At 40.9% G+C, this 21,899-nt stretch overlaps 1 protein-coding gene across 2 annotated transcripts in view; it reads left to right on the top strand.

The window, feature by feature from the left end:
• ETS1 (ETS proto-oncogene 1, transcription factor) overlaps positions 1-21,899 on the top strand; it is a 121,981-nt gene that overhangs the window by 21,389 nt on the left and 78,693 nt on the right. For both annotated transcript variants that reach the window (XM_039872728.1, XM_039872730.1), the window contains one exon: positions 4,914-5,058. In XM_039872728.1, the coding sequence (XP_039728662.1) occupies positions 4,914-5,058 (145 nt within the window). The remainder of the gene's footprint in view (positions 1-4,913; positions 5,059-21,899) is intronic.

Consider the following 21,899-nt stretch of genomic DNA (forward strand, 5'->3'; position numbering starts at 1 on the left):
AAGAGGAAGAGTTTAGGCTGTGGGCTTGTATCCTCTGATATCTTGATGGAGCAGGGCAAGGATGCGTGCTTTCCTGAGCTGTCCGGCCTCCAGGGCTGCCTGGTTCCCATCTTGTTCCTCACAGCCACTTGCCAACCACCTCCGGGTCTGAAGCTGCCCTTAGCTTCCACGACACTGTGCATGTTCTTGTGTCCCTTCCTATGTCTTTATCTGGTCCTTCTTTATTGTTTTTCCCCAATTGCTCATCCTAATTATAGGCAACTTTAAAGACCCTTTTTCGATCTTTTCTCCTTTCATTTTAACTGCCATTTTCCTTGACTCTGTAGTCTAACTGGCTCCTTATGCTACCTAAATCTAACTTTACCCATTCCTGGCTTCTCTTAGCATGCGGCCACCTTAGGGACCCCTCCACCAAGGTGCTCTGTCTGCCATCACTCCATCCAAACACAACCCAAAGTAAAAGTTTCTCCACCCTTCTTATTTATGTACCTAAACACATCATTTTCACTAGCATCAAAGCAAGCAATCTGGGCATTATCTTGGATTTCTCATTTCCTCTTCACCTCTATATGCATGACCGTCATGCGACTCTCTCCTTGTAATTGGACTGCTGCTCAGCTCTGAAACGAGTGTGAGACGAGTGAAGCACTCAGATGGGGCAATACTGAAGGGGTGCCCCCAATCAGTTTTGAGGCTAAACAGTGTCTGAATGCAATATTTACAAAAATTATTATAAAAAGTAAAAAGTTAAGTGAAGTTCAGGTTAGCTGGGCCAATGTTTCTTTTTTGCCTCAGTCTCCAGTATGGCTCTGCAGGGAACTACTACTGCCTGGATCAGCCTTCCCACCTTCTGCTCTTGCCCGGCGCGTCAAACAAGGCTTTCTATCTAGAGCACATAGATTCATCATGTCCATTCTTCTAATACACCTCCAATGCCTTACCCCTGAAGCCAAATTCCTGTCTGGTATTCATGGCCCTCAGCACTGTGATCTTCCCCTGCCCCTCCAGCTTTAATTCTTACTAATTACCCTCCTTTATGAGCATCCTCATTGCCCCAGAGCACAGCTTTCCCTCATGCTTGTCACCACCAAACAACTCAGTCTTTACCTCTCTATATCATCTATTTGAATCTTTCTTATTCTTCCTTACATAATTGTATATGTTCCTTTTCACCGTTAGGTGTGTCATCTTCTTCTTTTGCTCTCCAGGCTCTTAGCCAAATGTTCTACTCTAGATATTACTCAATCTTTCACTTATTACCTTATTCTGCTTCCTCTAGGAAGTCTTACCTGCTACCACTCCCCTCCCCTTACACATCAGTACTTCATCTGTCATATCCCCTCACTGTAATTTCCTGTTTACTTATCTGTATTCTCCTCAGGGTAAAGTTTGTTTCTTGCTCATATTGCGTTCTTATCATATAACATAATACTTGGCATGATATGAATTTGTTCCATGAGTGCACACTGCCGCAGTTCATCTACTATGTATTACGGGATGGCAGCCACTCTACTTGAGCAATCTGTACTAGAGACACACAAGCTTCATGTGGCACAGGTAGGAGAAAGGAGTCTGAAATCAAATGGATACGAGTTAGAATTCTATCTCCATGATTTTATAAGCTGTGTGGGCTTTGGAAATTTACTTGCCCTCTTAAAGCCTCAGTTTGTTCTTCTGTAAAATGAAGATGAAAATACTAATCTAGCACAATTGTGATGAGGATTAAATGCGACTGTTGCACAATGCTTAGCACACCAACTTGCATAGAGCAGGTGTGGGATGGATGTACATCAGTTTTTTTCAATGGTCACCTGTGGGACGAATGAGTGAGAAACTGTCAGATGGTTTCCTTAAAACTGTGACAGGAACTGGGAGTGTTGCTTGTATCTAGTGAAGTCCCCTCCAGTTGTAGCCAGGAAAGGAAGGTGTCCACAAAGAGATTAGAACTTGTTTGGGGTGGTGCCTTGTTAAAGCAATGAGGTGGGGGCTGTGCTGCACGAATTTCTGACCGGTTGATAACCTGCTTCTTTCTCCTCAATTGAGACAGTTTCGTAATGAATTGGAACTGGCTATGTGGTTCTCTTGAGTAAAAACGTCATTTCACACTCTATGAAATATGTATTAGGTCAGTTTGTGAAATGTCTAATAAACAGGCAGGTGTCTAGATGACAAGAGTCAGGATGCTCCCAGGAGCATTCATAAGCAAAGATGTTTGTGGTTCACGATGGGCTTGATACATTATCTCCTTCTTGTTCTTAAAAATAGAGTCCTCTGGCTCCACTGAGAACAACTAAAGAGGAAATATGTCTTAAAAATAATTTCCATTTATAAAATCATATATGAACGATCACTGACAACAAAGAGCCGGGTTTGGAAACAGGACGAGCTATACGAAAAAAGCTGACCATGAAAACTCAGCCTGGTGCTGCATGTGGTTGTTAGTCGAAGGCTGTGAGTTGACTCACCACACAGCCACGCTGCCATTGCCCGGGTCTGCAACCTCACTACTTTGTTCCTAACCTACTAACTCCTTCTGTCTCCCATCTCTCCCCTACATACTGCATCTAGCTCATTTCCTTCAACGCTTCTGCACACTACACCTTGCCTCCTGGCCTTTCCTTAGCAGAGAAAGTCTAAACTTTTAAAGCTGAATTCAAATTCTCCTCAGATTCCTATCACCCTAAGCAGGGCCTGTGACCATTACCCACCACCTATCTACTCAGATCCTGCTTGTACCACCTACTTCCATCTTACGAGGATCTTTTCTGGTTTAGGCAAGGCATGCACACACTGTCTCCAAAGGAGACGTGGCTTGGCAACTTAGAGTTTTCCTTTATACCACTTAGAATCAAAGTTTCCTCCCTTAAGACCCTATTCCTATAACTCTGATACTTGACATTGAGTTTTGAGAAAGGCTCTAGAGAAATATGAAAAGATGGGGATAGATATCAAGAGCACACAGCTAGTCTAGAAAATGTGTTTCGGATTGGTTTATTGCAAAGTACTGTGAGAGACCTACTTATCTTTGGGGATTTAAAATAAAATCTCAACGTAGTTGCTTTAGGAACTTACAATATTAAAATACAATGTCAGCAAAATCGTTTTAAGACAGAATTAAGGAAATGTGTCTAACTGAAGATCAATAGAGTGTTCTTGTTGGTAATTTCCCTAAATCTCTTGGTCCCAAACACAAAGAGCTAGCAGAACTGTCATTGCTTCATTTAGATTCTGTGGTTTTCACCGGAGCCTCCTGATAGCAGAAGGCCGAGGACGTTAGCTTCTGATGTACAATTCAAGGCAACTCCGTTCAATCGCAAGAATGTCATTACCTTCTTAGCATCTTTAGTACAGTTTGCAGATGAAGAGCCCCCAAATGCACTTCATTCAGCCCTAGTTTGAAGGATTTAATAAATATTTTTAAAAATATGGTCCAAATTAATATGCACAAGACCTCCTTCTATATTTTGGGTTTGATTGTCATTTTTCTCTCTGCAATTACTCTGTTCTGTTATTTTTACTGAGGTTAAGTGAATGGACAATTACGAAATGGAGAAGAGAGTGTACATAGTGAATGATCAAATCTAATGTAATAGGGCTGAGTTCTTGTGCTGCAGCTCAACAGGAGACAGGGCACAGGACACTCTCAATCAGAGGGTCTAGCTGAGGGTTAGCAAGCTTTAGGGATGAGACTACCTCCTGGGGAGTTACATTCTTTAATTTTCACCTTAACATCAATAGATTTAAACACATCGAATTCTAGGAAAGTTTGATTTTCTTAGTGGAGTTTTTATAGAGACGGAGGGATCATAAGAGAAGAGAGAAAGAATAAAAAAGAGAAAAAGAAGGTTGAGGATAGGTCAGGGTAGATTAGTCTCTAGTCTCAGGGAGTCTTCTTCATGAATCTGCTGCCTCTCCTTTTGTGTCTTAATTTTTAAACTTCTTGGTCAATCCCAGGAATGTTAAGGGTCTCTTGGATTAAAAGAATACCTGCTTATACTAGGCTTCTCATATCCTATTTATTACATGCATTTCATATAATACATAATTTTATTACATGCATTTCATATTTTATTTTACCTTACATATAATTTTCTAACACATGTTATTTTATTTAGTCCTTCTACCTTTTGAGGTAGATATTATCATTCCCATCTCACAATTGAGTAAACCGAGGTTTAGATAAAGGAGCAGTCCCAGGCCTCCATGTGGTGAGACAGGATGTGAATCCATGTATCCATGACTTCGAAGACAGAGTCTTCAATGTCACAAAATATGGCCTCCCACATAGCACATTTGTCTTCCTTAAAGAGTCCTAGGTGGGTAGTATATTTTATGAATTTCATAGTTGATAAGGGAGTGGCACAATTTCCCAAATGTTGGGAGAAACTGAAAATTCCTGTCTAACGATCAATATCTTTAAAACCTATGTACATTAATTAAATGAAAAATGAGTGATTTTTATTATGTGGTGCATTTTTTGTTTTTCCTTTGGCATTTATCACCTATTGATTCTATGATATTGGAATAAGTCTCGTAAGAATATCCTTTCATGGTGTTTTCACAGAGTAAGAAACCTAAAAGACCAAAAGCAAGGAGGGTGTAAAGAGGACCAAGATTCTGCCTTGCTCGTAACCGTGGGTTTTTATTTGAAAATTAGAGAAGGTAGTCCTCAGATGCTTGAAGAAATGGATAGAAATAAATATATACACATAGTCTAAGTCAGAAACATTTCCTATTCCGTGTCTTTTATTTTTTTTTTTGGTGGAGGGTTCATGCGATCGATAGTTGGTTCTAGTCTGTTATCATCTATGGATGATTCCTGTTTACATGGATGATATGATATTATTGTCCCATTAGGGCTAACCTATAGAAATTTTCTTCTTAATGTATTTCCTTTTTTTTTCTGGTTGCAGAGGCAGGGACTTATCAACTCTTATGAAGATCCTCGAATGGCCTGTGGTTTCCAGTCCAATTACCACCCACAAAGATCTTGCTATCCCTTCTGGGAAGAAATGGCCACTCAGGAAGTACCTACTGGTCTTGAACATTGTGGCTCAGGTAGGAACATAAACAAAGACTGAGAATGAGGATGGAGTTGAAAGACAATAGAAATTACATGAGGGCTGTGTTCTCTGAAATAACAGCTACCATATCTTATGTGGGTACGGATGCTATTGTCCTCTATTGGAAAGCCCCCTTCTAAATAATTTTAAGTTATTTTGTTCTCCAATGACAGGAAAACTAAACTCCAGGAATGCACCCAAGAGAGGAGGGGTTGCTTTAGGTCTTCATTTTATAAATAGTTCTGTCTCCTGTGCATTTCCCGTGACTTATCCATTTCAGCCAAGCTATTGACAAAGGGCCTAGAAGTTTTGCAGTCATAAAGTGTGAACTGGATAAATCGTCTCCTTACAGAACATAATTTCTGTCATTCATCTTCTCTTTCCATCATACCCTGCCTCTCTGGCCATGCCTATCTGTATCTGGCTTCTTCCTCATCCCACTTTCTCTCTCCCCAATTCTCCTCTCTTCCTCTCAGCATTCCCTTCACTCAGGACTTGCTGGTCACAGTGCTGCCCTCTGGTGAACAGGAGTCACATTCCTCTAGGAATGGATCCACTCTCCCCCAGGATCTGAGAAGTTCAAAGGCCTTATCCAGATTCTATTTTGCAGGACACTTTGCATTTCTTACAAATCCCATTTGTCTTTGTTTACCTGCCATTTTTTTTTTTTGGTTTATTTTTAATATGAAATGCAACACTTGAATTTGAGGATTCTGAAATAATTGATTCGGATATTAATTTCAATTTTTCATGAGAGCACGTTATGATAATATCTCCAAATATCAAAATGCCATTTAAAATCTGTGTTTTCTCCCAGGGTGAATTCTTAGTATAAGAAATTATTGCTCTCTTACATATTGAAAATATGTAATTCTGAGGAATTACAAAGGGGGGAAGCCACCGGAAACAAACTTAAATACAATTTTGTTGTTGTTGTTGTTCGGCATCTCTTAACTCCACAAAACTGTACGGTAAAAAAGTACTTTTATAATGATGGAAATATAAAATAAATGTTTGTTTGTTGTCCACGCCTTATCTTTCACCAGGAATACACAGAGAGACACAGAGCAAAATGCTGTGGCATTTGGGGGGGTTGGGAGGAAGTCTTGGGAGTTGATTTCCAATTGCCTGGTTCTTCCCCAGGGCAAAATGTAACCAACTTCTGTGTCCCATGTTCTCTTGACTCATTAGACATTGATCTTTGAGATACTCTTTGGACCACTCTGGATCTCAGACATGATGACATTAATGTCTCTTTCTGCTCGGTGTCTCAGTTCCTCCAAGCGTAGCTACAGACATCTCAGTGATCTACCCATTTCAAGTGGCAACAGGGAGGATTTTGCACCTGTTCACAGGTTACACTTAAGTATTTAAAATTTTAAGAGATAAAAATAATGATCTTTTGAAATTCTAAACAAAATAGATTTGATTTTGATTTCTGTAAAATAAAGATCAAAATGGTTGTGTCTACATTAATATAATTCTTGAATCCTATTAATATCGGTAGGCTTAAATTTTACATCTCCTAATGCAAGAACAATTAGTTACTCTGCCTTAACAGTTTTAGCTCAAGATGGTGCTTCTGCTTGCTATAGGTTACATCTTATTAATAGCAGCAATCGTCTCACTTGCCCATAGCCTTAGGATCAGAATATCTGTTCTTCATAGCAAAAAGACAGTCCTTCTCTTTCTTATGTGAGAAGTACATAAATTCCCAAGCGAAGATGATTTTTCCTTCTCCCTCTTGTCAAGGTTTCCGAAGGTAAAAGACTTTTTTATATCAGGGACAATGAGACAGTGTCTATGTAGAACTTCTTAGGATGAAGCTGCTTTAAAATGCAAAGACTCAGAGTAGTATAATATAGTCTTCCCATATTCTTCTTTATTGTTGCAAGAAGAAGGAAGGTGGGGGCACCCAGATTAGTGGCTCTGAGAAGGGTGGGAAGATGGGGATACATACAACCAGCCTTTAAATGACCTTAGTTGCCATCAGCTATAGCTCAGAAATGCTAGAAAGCCTTCATATGGGGAGTGGTGCCTCAGTGGCAAATGTGTTGTCTGTAGTTCCCTCTGTCTTAGGCTTTTTCTGATGGAATTATCTGGCAAGAACTCTGAGCTTTTTCAGCCTCTCCTTTGCCTTTTGCGCTGTCCAGATGAAGAAGTTGCAATGATTATTTCTGGGCTGTGGTCCAGCCCTCCTCAGTGATGGGTGTCCTTTGGAAGGAGATCGTGGGGTTTTAGGGAAGGGAGATGAAGACATGGACCAACCAATGATTTCTCCAGCTGCAGCATATTTCCTTGGAGTTGTGTTGAGTAAGAAGAAAGAAGAAAAAAAAATACTCCACATTTTTTTTTCATCTTCTTTTATCCTATTTATAACTTGTTTCCTTCCCATCCTCTGTCTCATGGCCACTCCCAACCCCCTGCTCCGTCTCTCACGTTTTATGCTCTCAGAAGGGATGAATGAACTTCTTTTCCAAGGACTACACATCTGTCAGTGACTGGAATACCCGGCAGGAGGGGCCATTGAGGAAGGATTAGGCCCCTTCCTCTGAATGTTGCTCATATTCACAAACAGGCAGAGGCTGAGAAGAAGGAGAGGGTGGGGGGAGTGGGGAGCAAGGGAGAGAAAAAGCTGAGAGAAAACAGATGGGGGAGAGCCTTCCCAGGTGAGTGGAAGAGAATACTCAGTAACTGAGATGAGTCAAGACTCAATTAGACAGAATAGACGGTAGAAAGAGTGCTGAGGAGGAAAAAAGAGATGTGTGAAAATGGACGAAAAATAAAAATGGATGTTAGTAGAGAGGTAGAGAATATTGGGCAGAGAAAATGAAAGATGAATGGGAAAGGGAAAAGAAGAGGACCCCAGAAAAAGACAAGGCAAGACGGGGAGGGGAAGATGACATGAAAGAGAAAAATAGATGAATCTGAGGACATTAACTATACAGCTAAAAAGGGAAGCCACATTTGCATGCAATTGCCTGTGCAGCTGTTCATTTCTTCATGACAATCTTGTAGTCATCATTTTCTTTCATTTCTGCCTCCCCCGTCTGCCTCTCCCCCCTTCTCCCTATCAGCCTGGAGCCATTAGCGAGAGCCAATGGGGATGGAGAGCTGGTGTTCCGCATGAATGAATGGGCCCTTTCTGTCTTAGCTTCTCGTCATCTCTCTGTCGGGGAGCCTTGTGAATCAATGGAGCCCCTTACACAAGACATGGCTGAAATGTCTGTTACTGTTTATAGTCTGACTGGAGTGGAGCCCACTGACCCTGCCCTTTTTTCTGTTCCTTTCCTCTATTCTGTCCCCCAACCTCAGCCCTTTCTCTCAATCATCATAGCAAGATTCTTTTTTTAAGTCAATCTCTTGCTCTTCGTCTCTAAGAACTCATTAACATTTCACTGCCGGTAAATATTATGTCGAGTTTTTATCCACAACCCTGTTGAAAAGATGGAGTAGATGACAAGTCATTTTTATATAGAGGCGGTGAGTTTAGAATGGTGCCCAGACCCAGCTGGAGTCGTTCAATGCCTATTTTCCACTGGGAGCTGGAAGACTGACATCGGAGACCAACTGAGCACGTGGGCCACAAGACTATAGTCCACCCCATCAACTGATAACTGTCTATATTTGATTATAACTTCCTAGTTATGATGATCATGAATGATCATGAATCACCTTTCCAGAGTGATACGTTATCAAATTATTTTTCATTTCAGGGATAGATTTGTTTTGAATCAGCCAAAGTTATAGAAGTGACGTTTCGGCCTAAGCTCCCTTTTGCAAAATAGTAGTTTAGAGCTGGAAAGCAGTCTGCAGTTACAGACCACAGTAAACCCAACTTACCCTCAGGGAACGAACCCTGGTCTCATTACTATGTCCTCGATTTGAGTAACAAGACAAAACATTTTTTCTTCTTGTATAATGCAACTTGGTATGTTTTAGGTCATTGAACATAGTAAAAACCTCATCTACCCACATTCACATCCTACCTACACTCTCATTCTCCGTGAGAGAGGAAGTATATACTGTATAAGAGTAAAAAAATCCAGACTCTAGAACCAGATTGCTTGGGTTTTTTCTTTAAATTTGTTTTTTAATTGAAATATAATATTATATTAGTTTCAGGTGTACAACATAACATTTAGACATTTATATATGGATACTTTACAAAGTGATCACCCTGGTAAATCTAATACCCATTTGACACCATATATAGTCATTACAATATTATTGACTCTATTCCCTATGCTCTACTTTGCATCCCTGTGACTATTTTTATAACTGGCAATTTGTATTTCCTGCACATTAGCGCACCCTCTATGACTTAGGCAACTCACTTAATCTCCGTACTTCAGTTTCCTCATCTAAACCATCGGTTTTGAGAATCACCTGGAGGGCTTATTGAAATATAGGTTGTGGAGTTCTAGCCTCAGGGTTTCTGATTCAGTGGGTCTCAAGGATTTGCATTTCTCACCAGTGCTCAGGTGCTGCTGCTGCTGCTGCTTCTGGTTAAAACAGGGCTATCACTTAGCAAGCATGATATGAATGTTTGCTATTGTTCAAAAGTGCCTGCATATGACTGAGTCAGAAAGTGACTGGTAGAACGCTTTTCATGGCCAATGTCACATACTGGAAACTGAGCAGATATATGGAGAAAGGGAAAGACTTACTCCTTGTCTCTGAGCAAGTTTTATTCAAATGTGTATGAGGGGGTACATTTACATGATAGAAGAAATGGTTCCTCTATGAAATATTACACCTATTTATGAGATAAAAGTTGGCAATTTATGCATGTGACTTCAGATCTCGCTATTTAAAATTTCTAGAATAAATTTACTAGCAAAATGGTAGGACTAAAGAATGTCTTTCCCAAATAAACTTTGGAAGTTCAAGTGGGAGATATATTGAGAATCTGAGTTCATGGTCTCTCTTGGGGCTTTCTCAGACTGCCAGGCGGCTGGGAGAGATCAAACCTGGGCCAGTGTTTGGAAAGGGCTATCGGACAACCAGGTGGGAAGTTTCAGCAGGAAAAACAGATGCCTCCAATTTGGCTTTTAAGTGTTGAGAACATTGAGGGGATGCCAGAGAGACTCGTTAAATGGAGATTCACCTTGCTGTCAAATGTTTATTCTCATAGCAGGTTTGTTCTTTCAACCGACCATCTCGGATGGCTCTTTGGTTTTAAAAAATGGTATCTTAAACTCTAGCTGCAGCACACATTTGTTCTCTCCTCATTCAGGGTGTGTTTTCCTTTACTAGAGGACCTGTTTCAGGTTCTTTGTTCTTCAAAACAGTTCTGATCCTGTTTGTGCAGTTCTGGAATGTTGTCATGTGGACTGTTCCTCTCCGGGAAAATTTCGACCTCACAATCTGACTTGATAGTTGTGGTGTTTGGGAAGGAGATAGCTGTAACCCTGTAACCGTTTCACAGAAGATGACGCTTGGGGCTTAGCTGCCCTCTCAAGCTACTTCCAGGGTACAGCGCTGAAGGAATGTTGATGCAGGAACACCCTTTCTCCACCAGTATCTCATCTCCGAGAGGCCCAAGGGTTTCAACGAGGAAATGCTAGAGGACAGAGAGGCAGACCAGTCTTGCCCAAGTAGTAGCACATTAGGAAGAGAACCCGTCTGTAAAAAAAAACCATCCCACATGCTTGCTCTATCATTTTGTTCTTCTGATGAGACTTCTACGAATGCCTGACCCCTGTTCTCCACAAGTGAAGGATATTTCTCTGGCTATGGACTGGATTTGCTCCTATTTACCAATGTTACATTGCCCGATCCTTTCTATTTCCATCCCCGGCTCTCCTGATAGCTTTCCAGCCTGTGCTATTTCCTACTCAGTTTACAAGAGCTTTTAGTATAAGTTTTTGAACATAAGCTGAAAGGCATTGAATCCAAACAAAGCATTTAGCGAGGTGGTGGAAAGAGCAAGAACTCGCCTAGGATCTCGTTCCCTCACCTTTAACAGGTGGGATACTTACACTTATTTCAAAGAGTTCTTGTGTCCCCTTAAGTGGAATGATATAATGAAAAGGTCATGGCTATAGCACGTGATTAATAAATGCTGCCTTCTTCCTTACGGCACGATTTGAGTGTGAATTTAAGTGAACCAAAGAAACTAGAAGTCCCACTTTTCTCTAAGAAGTCTTGCCTAACTTCATCCTGCCCAAGGCTAATTTTCTGACACCTGCCAACTTTATAATTCGCTTTCTCATTTTCCGAGGGCATAGAGAAGGGAGCCTGGTGAGGACCAGAAAGAGAAGCACAGCCCACTAGGGACCACAGAGCTATGTCTCTCCAGAGTCACTAGTGGCCCAGGGCCTTAAGGATTGCAAGTCCTTTACAAGTACCAATCACCGCTGTAAGTCCCTGGGAAGGAAGGTAACCTAGAGGATGACCCTGGAGGTCATGGTTAGTTGAGTGAGTTACAATTCAAATGCAAGCATTCTGCTGGCTGTCCTCTGATTTGCTGCTTCTCAAAAATCCTAGGAAGTAACAGCATTGCACTAGAAATCCCAGGGGCCTGGGGAGAAAAAAGTTCTCTTAACTTTTTCAAACCACAAATATTTGGGCCGAGTTGGGAAAAGGTCCCTGGGGCATCGAGTTCCTATTTGATTCAAGCAGTTTGACCCTTCTTCTGGAAGTCCTAGAGCGGGGGCTGGGGACATGGGCCAGGGCCTGGCGTCAGCCCCCGCTTGGCTGAGCTCTGTGAATGGAAATCTGGGGGTTGGGGAGTGATGCGGGAGCTGGATGGAGTCCGGCCGAGAGGAGGGCTGTGTGAGGGCGGGCAGGGTGGGGGCGGATGCGCAGAGACAGTCTGTTTTTCTCGGTGTCTGGACGTGGAGAGACTCTTACTCTCTCTCCAGATGTTCGCTATGTTTATAGCTGCTGAAGCCGGAGACCCAACTGCCTCATTACTAAGTTTTCTTCTTGCGCTGCAGCCAGGGGTCTCAGCGGGGCCGCAGCTGGAAGAGGCTCGCGGGGGAGGGGCCCAGGAGGCGTCTGGCTCCCTCCCCCGCCTCTGCGTCCCTAACCCCTACCCCGCCCTGCAAGCCTCCCAAAATACACGAGCACACAAAAAGAAAAACACCAGCAGATTTTTTATTTCAGAGAGTAAACACTTGGGCCACGGGGGTCTGGAGGTTATGGGAAAAGAGGAAACCATCAGGCTAATCAGGCAGGCACACACTTCCTCTGCTGAAATAAAGCAGAAATCTTTGGGCGCGGGGCCGCCGGGTTAACCCCGGCACTGCCAGCACCGCGCGCTGGAGCTCGGGTGGCAGAGGACCAGGGCTCTAAATCCAGACCCTGGCAGGGGAAGAGGAGAGGCTGCCTCGGCCTGGCCTGAATGCCTTCTCTTATGTCTGTGCTAGCACGCCTGTCCCCAGCTGGGCTTTAGAAAGAGACAATTGGAACAGAAGAGATTCTGGACTTAGATTCGGTTTTGCAAGAGGTCGGAGGGAGTTCCAGATAGTGGGGGAGATAGGTAAGAGAGCTATGCTCTACCCAGAGCACACGTGTGGATTGCTACTGTGCGGAAATGAGCAAGAGAGTTCAGTGGGACTGATTTGGGCTTTTAGCCCTGCCACCTACCACCCCTGCAACCATAACCAAATTACCGACCCCTTCTGAGCCTCATTTTCCCTCCCTTCCTTCCCTTCCTCCCTCCCTTCCTTCCTTTCTTCCTTCCTTCCTCCTCTTCCTTCCTCCTCTTCCTTCCCCACTCCATTCTTCCTTTCCTTTTATTTTTTCTTTCTGTATTACATGCCTTCAGCTTCAATCTTCACTCATTTGCTCCCTAGCTGCCTGTCTGGAGAGCATAAATATCTCATGGGCCACAGGTCATAGGTCAAACAGGAGACCTAATTGCACTCTGAGAAAAATGACCTTTTCACTGATGTATAGGGCAACCTTTGGCTCTTTCTGACACTGCCAGTGCGAGTGGCCCATCAGCTTTCACTTCAGACCCTGCCCCAAACCGTGAGCTAGTCATTTGACCAACCTGCCCTCAAAAAACAATTTTTCAAAACATAAGACTATGCTCTCCCCACTCGGTTCCTGAACATCCCAGTTAGATTCATGCACGACCTTCAAAGAAATGTTTGAATCCTTTGGACTTTCTTGCATTTTAAGAACACAGATTTTTGGAACTTCTGTTCACTCTTTCAGTTGTCATTAAAAAAAAAAATCAAAAAACAAAGCTACCAATTCTGGAAGTTATTGTAACAGTCTTTTCCATACCGCCTGAGACCTGCTGAAGTGGTGCTAAAGAAACAGAAATATCTGTGATTTAAATATCCATAGAACCGGGCTCTAGTTGCCTTTGCAGTTATCACTTGACCTTGCTTTCATATCTTAAAAAAAAAAAAAATATATATATATATATATATATATATATATATATATATATATATATATATCAACCCTGACAACTTTCTGCTAGGTCTTAGACCTGCAGATTCTCATAAAGCAGGGGTGCTTGACCCAGATGAATTTTAGAAATGTGTGGTCCCTCTGAAATTGTGCGCAAGAATTTTTTTAAGGGTTTTTAGCTTTCCCTTGACTTCAAAAGTGATCTGAGACCCCCAAGAGGTTAAGACTTACTGCCTCAAGGGAAAAGGTACCTTAGTGCCCCCTGTAATACTTAGCATATTATACTTAGGACACCAAACATATTTTGTGAAACTGGATTGAATTCGCTGGTATAAGCTTCCTTCTCATTGGCCCCTTCTCGCCACTTGGGTCATTTAAATCTGGAAGCTGTTAACATCCCGTTGTCTCGGAGACATTGGGCGTTGAACCTTGCCCGAAGTCTAGCTATGTCCTTCCTTTTTCTTTTTTCTACATCTCCTTTTATTTCACCCTCCATGGAGTGGTCTCCACAAACATTTGTGAAGGTGATGTAAACCTGTGGTCTCTCTACTGTGAGGTGGAGCTGAGGACCGGGCAGAGCGCGGAGAGTTACTTTGAACTCTGCTTCTCACAGACTTTGCAGTGAGGGAAAGCTTTTCCTCAGCAACTCAGTAACTTTAGGCAGGTGAAAAAAAATGAGTGGTAGAAACAGTGCCTCCAAAGGAGGCAGAAATCCGGAGCTAACGCCTTCTCCTGCAATAGGTACAGAAGCAAGGATGGCACAGAAACCTCGTGATGCTGCCGTTCTCCTAGTCGATGCCTCTGACTCTGGGTTTCCCTTCAGAGTCTTGGCCTCATTTCTGGTCTTTGGCTTTTTTTGGAACCATTGTCTGTTATATCTTCTACCACAAACTAACTTAGACAAGAGGAGAGCATTTCCAGAAGTCTCAAATCTAGTGAGAGAGATTACCCCACCCTGCGTCAGCATCAGCTACTTTGAACTGACCTAGGGCCTTTTAGCGTCGCCTTCTTTGGTCAATACAGATGGACTTTCTCAGAGCTAAGGGCTTGCATCACGACAAATGCTCACAGGTTGAATGATGGCTTTTATAATGAAACTGGCTAAGATGACTGTAGGCTGTTTCTGGAGAGTTGAATAAAGACTGGAAATAATAAAGTTGTGTTTGCTTCAACCACACTTGAAATATTCAGGCATTTCATCAGTGCTTTGAAAAATCGGAGTTTAGAGTTCCTGAACAAAACCATCCTATCATGATGCCAAGTTTGTTTGGCTTTAGTGTTTTCTTTTTCCATTAACATGGTTTTGATCCCTCTGCATTTCCAGTTAGATAACAGTATTTATCTTTATTTCTATGTTGCTTCTCTACTGATCAATAACAACAACAAAAAGTAAAAACAGTTCACATCCCACTCTTCTTCAGTTTTAAATAATCTTCTTGTAGAAAGTCCAAAAGAAGACCTGTTCTTCCCGAACTGCTTGAGGTAGAGGAGTTGCCCTTCATCGAATACTTTCCATATGCTAAGGATCACACACAGATGTTCCCTTTTACTCTCACAATATTCCTGCGAGAATGATGTCATTCCCATTTTGCAGATGAGGTTAATGAGGCTCAGAGAGGTAAAGTTACTTCCCCATGGAAGTCTGACTGTGATTCTCGGAGGTGAGGGAGGTTCAGTTAAACCGGGGTTTACTCCAAAGCCCATGCTCCTAATTATTATACAAACTTCACCTTCTGCTCCAAACACTTTTTAAAGTCTTCATTGTTGCTGCATCCCTGATGGCTAATGTCCACCTCTAGGATCAGAGAATATAAGCTTTCCTAGCTGTTTCATAAACCGAAGAGCCATGGAAATCTTACAGAGATGGAATAGGGAAAAGGAGCTGCTGCGGCCTGATTCATTTTGGACCTTCTCTCCGGTTTTTGTTGTTGTTGTTGGTGGTGGTGGTCGTTCTTTTGGTCTAACATTGGTTATTTAAGTGAATGAAGGAACACAGGATGCTGCGAGGCTGCTTCAGAGAACGGTGTCTCCTCTGCTGGGCTTTCACTTAGGGTCTGTCACCTAAGTACTGCACTCCCTCTGCCCCCTTACTCCTCCTTCACCAACCAGCTCTTTAGGCAGAGTCGCTAAGCAAGAGTAAACCCTTAGAAGTTTCTGAAAGGTTATACCCTTGAAGCTATCCACAGTGTACACAGCACGTGCTGAAGTTTACACAGACTTCTCAGACCTCTGAATAGGGAGACTAATTGTGGGGAAGCTGCTTTTCAGCACACAGGATGGGCTGTTCTCTGTGGGTTTTACTATCAAAAGGCTTTTAAAAGTGCAGTGCAGCCATTGTTGAATATTTCACAATGATTTAAATACCATTTCTTTCCTCACAGCTGTTCCATATGAGTGAGCCTAGAGTTACAATTTTTTTTTTTTTTCCTGGCAAAAGATGTCTGCTGTATAAACCTAAGCACTGGGGTAATGAGATTATTTGTGTGCGAATTCTTTAGGAAAGCATTTCTTTATTTTAAACTCAATGTGATGGAGGACTGCTGCTCTGGAGACGGGAGAGGGAGAATCTTGAAAGAGAATGGAATTGAAATGTGTCTGAGCAGAACTGGAAGAAGGAAGGGGTGAGGGCGAGGAGGTGAGGCTTTAGCCTCAGAACATTTATCCGCATTTCTCCAGGCTGCCTGCTGTCTCTCAGCCCTAGTGACTGGGCTAGGGAGGAGGGAAATTCCATATACATTTTTTTTTTTAGTAAACAATCACTTTTCCATCTGCCCTTTCGAAATTCCTTCCTGATCTCACAAGTTTTTAATGGAATTGAAGGAACACTTGTTTTGCACTCTACCTATTTTTATACCAAAGGAGCTTTTTAAAAACTTGTAAAATATACAAGGAAAACAGCTTTCTTGGACTGTTTAGGGTGGTTTCCAGAACTAGGATATATTTGACCTTACCGGTGCTGTACCGTAAGTGTCTGTACCAAGTATCTGCTCATCTTCCCTTGCTTGATTTACAGTTCCTTTTCAAATTTTTCATCATCTTTCATAGAAATTGAGCTTCAGGTAAGCAGTGAATTGGAACTAAGTATAAAATCAATTAAGATTAAATACCAGTGTAGACTTAACTTCTTTTAAAGTATCTCTGGGGAGTTGTCTGCTGCTCTCTAGATCCACCGAAGACTAAGAAAAAGATGGAATAAATGGGAAAAGAGGGATTTAGATTAGCTATGGTGAAATTTAACTCTGAAATCCATTACGAAAGGAATTTGTGAATTACTTCTCCCCTCAAATACTTTTCAGAATATTTCAGAAGTAGTTTAACTAATCTTTTTTTTTAAATATCCTTCTGCTTCTATCATAAAAGACAAAAATTTCAAAACCTTTTAAGAGAACTTCAAGGAAATGTTTTAGGAAATGGTCAAGTGGGAAAGAGCAGGTCAGATATGAAAAGAAAGCTATTGACTTTGGGAATAATCTTTTACTTCTGCTGTAGTGCTTGAGTCAGAAGGGGACTTGGGCGAGGCATGCTGGTAGAAAACTCGACCAGTAAGATTAGGGGGCTAAAGACAGAGAGTTTGAAATGTGATTCTGGACTTCTCTCATTGCTATTGATCACTTTCTCTTTTCACTTCCCAAATTCTCCAGTGTCTGTGGCAGGACGAGCAGGTGGAAATTAGTCATTCTTCCCTCCCTCTAACAGAAGTGAAAGGTCTACTGGAAAGGCAAGAGAGAATTTATGCTGTTTTGGTTGCTTTAAAATGCATAATCTTGTCCCTCTTTCCGGCTGTGTACTAGTAGTACTTTGTCGTGCGAATATGTGCCATGTTTTGATTGTTGTTGTTGTTGTTGTTTGTGACCATTATAAAAATAATGTATCTCTTTAAAAAAAAGTTTTGTAAAGAATAGTAGGGGAAAAGGCAGTTTAGTCTCATTACGTACTGGTTAGGACGTTGGGGTCTCTTCCATGGATATTTTTCTATGAATAGTTGACCTGGATATCACACAGACATCTCAAAGGTATGCTTGAGCTCATCACTTTCTCTCCTGCCTCTGTCTGTCTTGGTGAATGACACTGTCATCTACCAATCACCAGGCTAGAATACTGGATGTTATTATCAACTCCTTCCCTTCTGCCTTAACACTTATGTTGGTTAAGCCTCTTCTTGTTTTCAAGTGGCAGAAACCTGGCTCAACTAACTTAAGTTTAAAAGGGAATTTATTGACACACAGAACTGAGAAGTCCAGTCGGAGAGCCAGTCTGGGGAACTCTAGTAAATCAAATAATCTTGTCAAGTCCCTCTTTTCTCCTCTCCCTCTCTCTCTCCCTTCTCCTCCACCTTCTCCTCCTCTTCCTCCACCTCCTCTTCTCCTCCTCCTCCTCCTCCTCCCTTTTCTCCTCCCTTTCCCCCTCCCTCTTCTTTCCCTCCTCCTCCTCCTCCTCTCTCTGGTCTTTGCTTTAGTAGGAGGGAAGTGGGGTGGGAGTTCCATACTGGAAGAAGAGGGGAAAACTCCAGGGAGATAAAAGCAGCAGATAATATCCTCATATTTAGTTGGTCACAGTCCTGCCAACTTTATCTTCTAAATATCTCTCGGATGTATCCCAACTTCTTTATTGCTATTGTCACACCTTAGTTCAGGTCCTACTGTGTTGCCCCAATACCAGTGAGTACCTGTGTTGTAGAGATCATTGTATTCTGTTGCAGTCACTGACTTTTGTCTTCCCTGTTAGTCCACGTGCATCCTGAGGGAAGGACTTTCTCCTTGTCATGTTCTTAATACCTAGCAGTGTGCCTGAATTGTCACAGGCACTCAGTTAAGGTCTGTTGGATGAACAAACCAGGGTTATTAAATGTATCCATCAGAATGATTGTGATAACTAGCCAGGATTTTAAAATCAGTTAAGAAGTTACTAAAATTAAAAACAATAATGGCGACAAATCCACAAATCCTTCAGAACAAAATTCAAAAACTCATCCAGAAGGCTCTTTATATTTTGGTTCCTCTCCCTCTGAGTCCAAGGGACTTTACTGTTTATTTCTGTATTTCCAGTATAGCTAATACTTGCCACAGAGCAGGGTATATGATAAATATCTGTGTCCTGGTTGTCCAAATTGATCATCGCTGGTGGAGGGGTGATTGGTGTCTTGATCCTCAATTGGATCAGAGGTAGTTTAAGGTTTTTGGCTAGTTTTAGGTCTTGGTTACATTAGAGCACCTTTATTCTGTCCCTCCACAATGAACACATATTTTTGAGCCCTTATTCTGCATGGTATTGGGGCCATGAAGTAGGTATCACACTTAGCTTCAAGGACCATCAGCATAACCTTGACACAACCATACTGGGCAGTCAGGTGAGCCCCAAGAGACTGGGAGTGAGAAGGAGAGACCCATACAGCATGGTTCCTCCTATAGCCTCTTTCCAAATTATGTGAAAGTGAAGGTGGAGGGAGTTTGCCTTGAGAGACACTCATTTGTCCAAACTTAGTTAGCAGAATGAGGATAGAGAGTTTGGTTTGAACGGGGGTTGTTTTACTGATGTTTAGAATGTAGTCACTCTTGCTCTGCTTTATGTATCCTTGTTCAATGTTATTCTTTCTCTCTGTACCCGGTGTTGATTTTCACCTCCCTGGCCCAAATCTGGCCCCTCCTGGGCCTTCCTGCCTGCCTTTCAGAGATGAGTGTAGACTGCTCATGCCTCCGAACCTGAATGAAATGTTCCATTCGTTAGGTCTGTTGCTCCTCACTTCATTAGCGTCCCTGATGTTTATAAAGCCAGGAGATAATATTTTTAGGTTCCATTTGGAGTTTCCTGGGCAGCCTCTCTCTAAGCCACTTAGGAAGTTTAGAAAAGAAGGTCATGGAAATGTTAGACACTTTCCATTGAACTTTGGTTAAGCAAATTGTCTTGAGATGATATTCATAGACTCCACTGGGCAGACTTTACTGGATGATAGGAAATTCTCTCTCTTTTATTTGCCTTGCCTTCACGTCTGAAAGGCAGAGTTTTTTTGTGTGTTTGTTTGTTTGTTTTTAAACTTTACTTACATAATCTTTATTTATTCAGATATAATTCACATACTATACAATTCATCCATTTAAAGTGTACGACTTAAGGTTTTTAAATATATTCACAGTATTGCACAAACACCACCACAATTTAATTCTAGTACACTTCTGTCCTTCCTGAAAGAAATCCCATACCTATTAGCAGTCAGTCCGATTCTCTCTCATCTCTCACACTCCTGTGCCCTACTAAACACTGGTCTAATTTCTGTCTTTAGAAATTCATCCATTCTGGACTTCTCTTTTAGACAGAGTCATACATTATATAGAATTCGTGACTGACTTCTTTCACCATTCTCAAGGTTCATCCATGTTGTAGCATATATCAATACTTCATTCCTTTTTATCACCAAATAATATTTCATTATATAGAATGCCACATTTTATGTACCCCTCACTTGATAGACATTTGCATTGTTTTACTTTGTGTCTATTATAGATAATGCTGCTACGAACATCTATATATAGGTTTTTGTATGGACAGATGTTTTCATTTCTCTTGGGTATATCCTTAAGAGTGGAATTGCTGGGTCACGTGGTAACTCTATGTTTAACTATTTGTGGAACTGACAAACTCGTTTCTAAAGTGGCCGCACCATTTTACATTCCTCCCAGTCATGAATGAAGGTTCCAGTTTTCACATATCCATACCAGTACTTGTCATTGTCTATCTTTTTGATAGCTCTTGTAGTGAATATTGAGTAATGTCTCATAGTGGTTTCGATTTCCATTCCCTTAAAGACTGAGGATCTTGAGCATTTTTTCATATGCTTATTGGACATTCTTTTGAGAAAAGTCTGTTCAAATTTTTGCCTGTCTTTAAATTGGGTTGTCTTTTTACTGTTGAGTTGTAAGAGATCTTTTTTTTAGTCTGGATACAAGTTTCTTATCAGATATGTGATTTGCAAATATTTTCTCCCCTAATATGGGTTGTCTTTTACTTTCTTAATGTTTTGGTTTGCAGCATAAAAGTTTTTAGTTTTGATTAGCCCAATTTATCTATTTCTTTGTGCTTTTGGTGTTATATCTAAGAGATCTTTGCCTAACCCTAGGTTATGAAAATTTACTCTTATAAATCTTGTTTTCTTATAAGAATTTTATAGTTTTAGCTCTTATATTTAGGTCTATGATCCATTATGGGTTAATTTTTGTGCATAGTGTGAAGGGGTCCAATTTATTTCTTTTGCATATGTATACCTTGTTGTCTCAGCACTATTTGTTAAAAAGATTATTCTTTCCTCATTGTCTTGGTACTTTTGTAGATGGAGATTACATATATATGTATGTGTGTGTGTATATATATATATATATATATATCACCTATATTTATGAGCTGACTTCTTAATCTATGGCATAAATAAATAAATAATCATTTGCACTAAGTGGTTCTTCAACATTGCTCACTATGATAAATGAATAGTTTTTGATGTATAGTGAACTTAATTGAGAATATCTGAATTCTAGGTCTGATTTGGCATGTGATTTGTTTTTTAACCTGACAAAGCCACCCCAAATTGCCATTTATTGTTTACATTGAGTCATATACTGCCAAATAGTTTATATACATTATCTTATTTAAATCATACCAAAAACTCCTGTGAGTTATTACTAACTCCTTTTTATAGACAAGAAAGCTGAGCTTTACATAGTTGAAGTAACTTGCCAAAAGTGACACCATTAGTAAGTTACAGATCCTGAATTTGAGGTCAGGTCAGCCTGACTCCTGTGCTAGGCCTTGAACAAGTTATGCGAAATATTAGTAACCAGGAAAGGTCAACAGAAAGTAGCCATTATGTGTGCAATTTGTGAAGAATACAAAACCTGAAAATCTAGTTATGCCAAATGGTTATCAATTTCCTCATCTCTATATAGGCACATAAGCCATTCATTCCCCTTACCTCTTGCATTACAATTAAAACAGAAGAAAACTTTAATTTTTAATTTACTTTAGTGTATTTTAACTCCAAGAAAAAAAATCAGCAGACTTTTCTAGGAAAATTTCATCATAATTTTATAAATTAATTGCATAAATCTCATCTAATGCAAGTTTATTTTCCCAGGACATTATTATTGATGCTTATATTTTAGTTTTTTTTTTTTTGTCTTGTCTTTGATAGGTTTCAAAGAAAATTATTAACAATTGTCTGGTAAACACCCTGAATCTATAGAGTTTGCCATAAGTAAGACTTTTAATAGAATTAATATATTCGATTAGGACATCTTTCAGGAACAGCCACTGTGAATCTAGGTGAAGCAGAAATATCTCTTAGATGGGAGGTGTCAATACACATTACACCTCAGATCAACCCTGCAAGTTCTCTTCCTCATCTCTTCTCTCTCGTCTTTTTGTCAGGTGCTCACTTGGCCTTTGGTGAAGAATTTGGATTATGTGACTTTAGAA

The sequence above is a fragment of the Pteropus medius genome, unplaced genomic scaffold, assembly GCF_902729225.1.
Source record: "Pteropus medius unplaced genomic scaffold, Ma_sr-lr_union100, whole genome shotgun sequence".
Lineage (NCBI taxonomy): Eukaryota > Metazoa > Chordata > Mammalia > Chiroptera > Pteropodidae > Pteropus > Pteropus medius.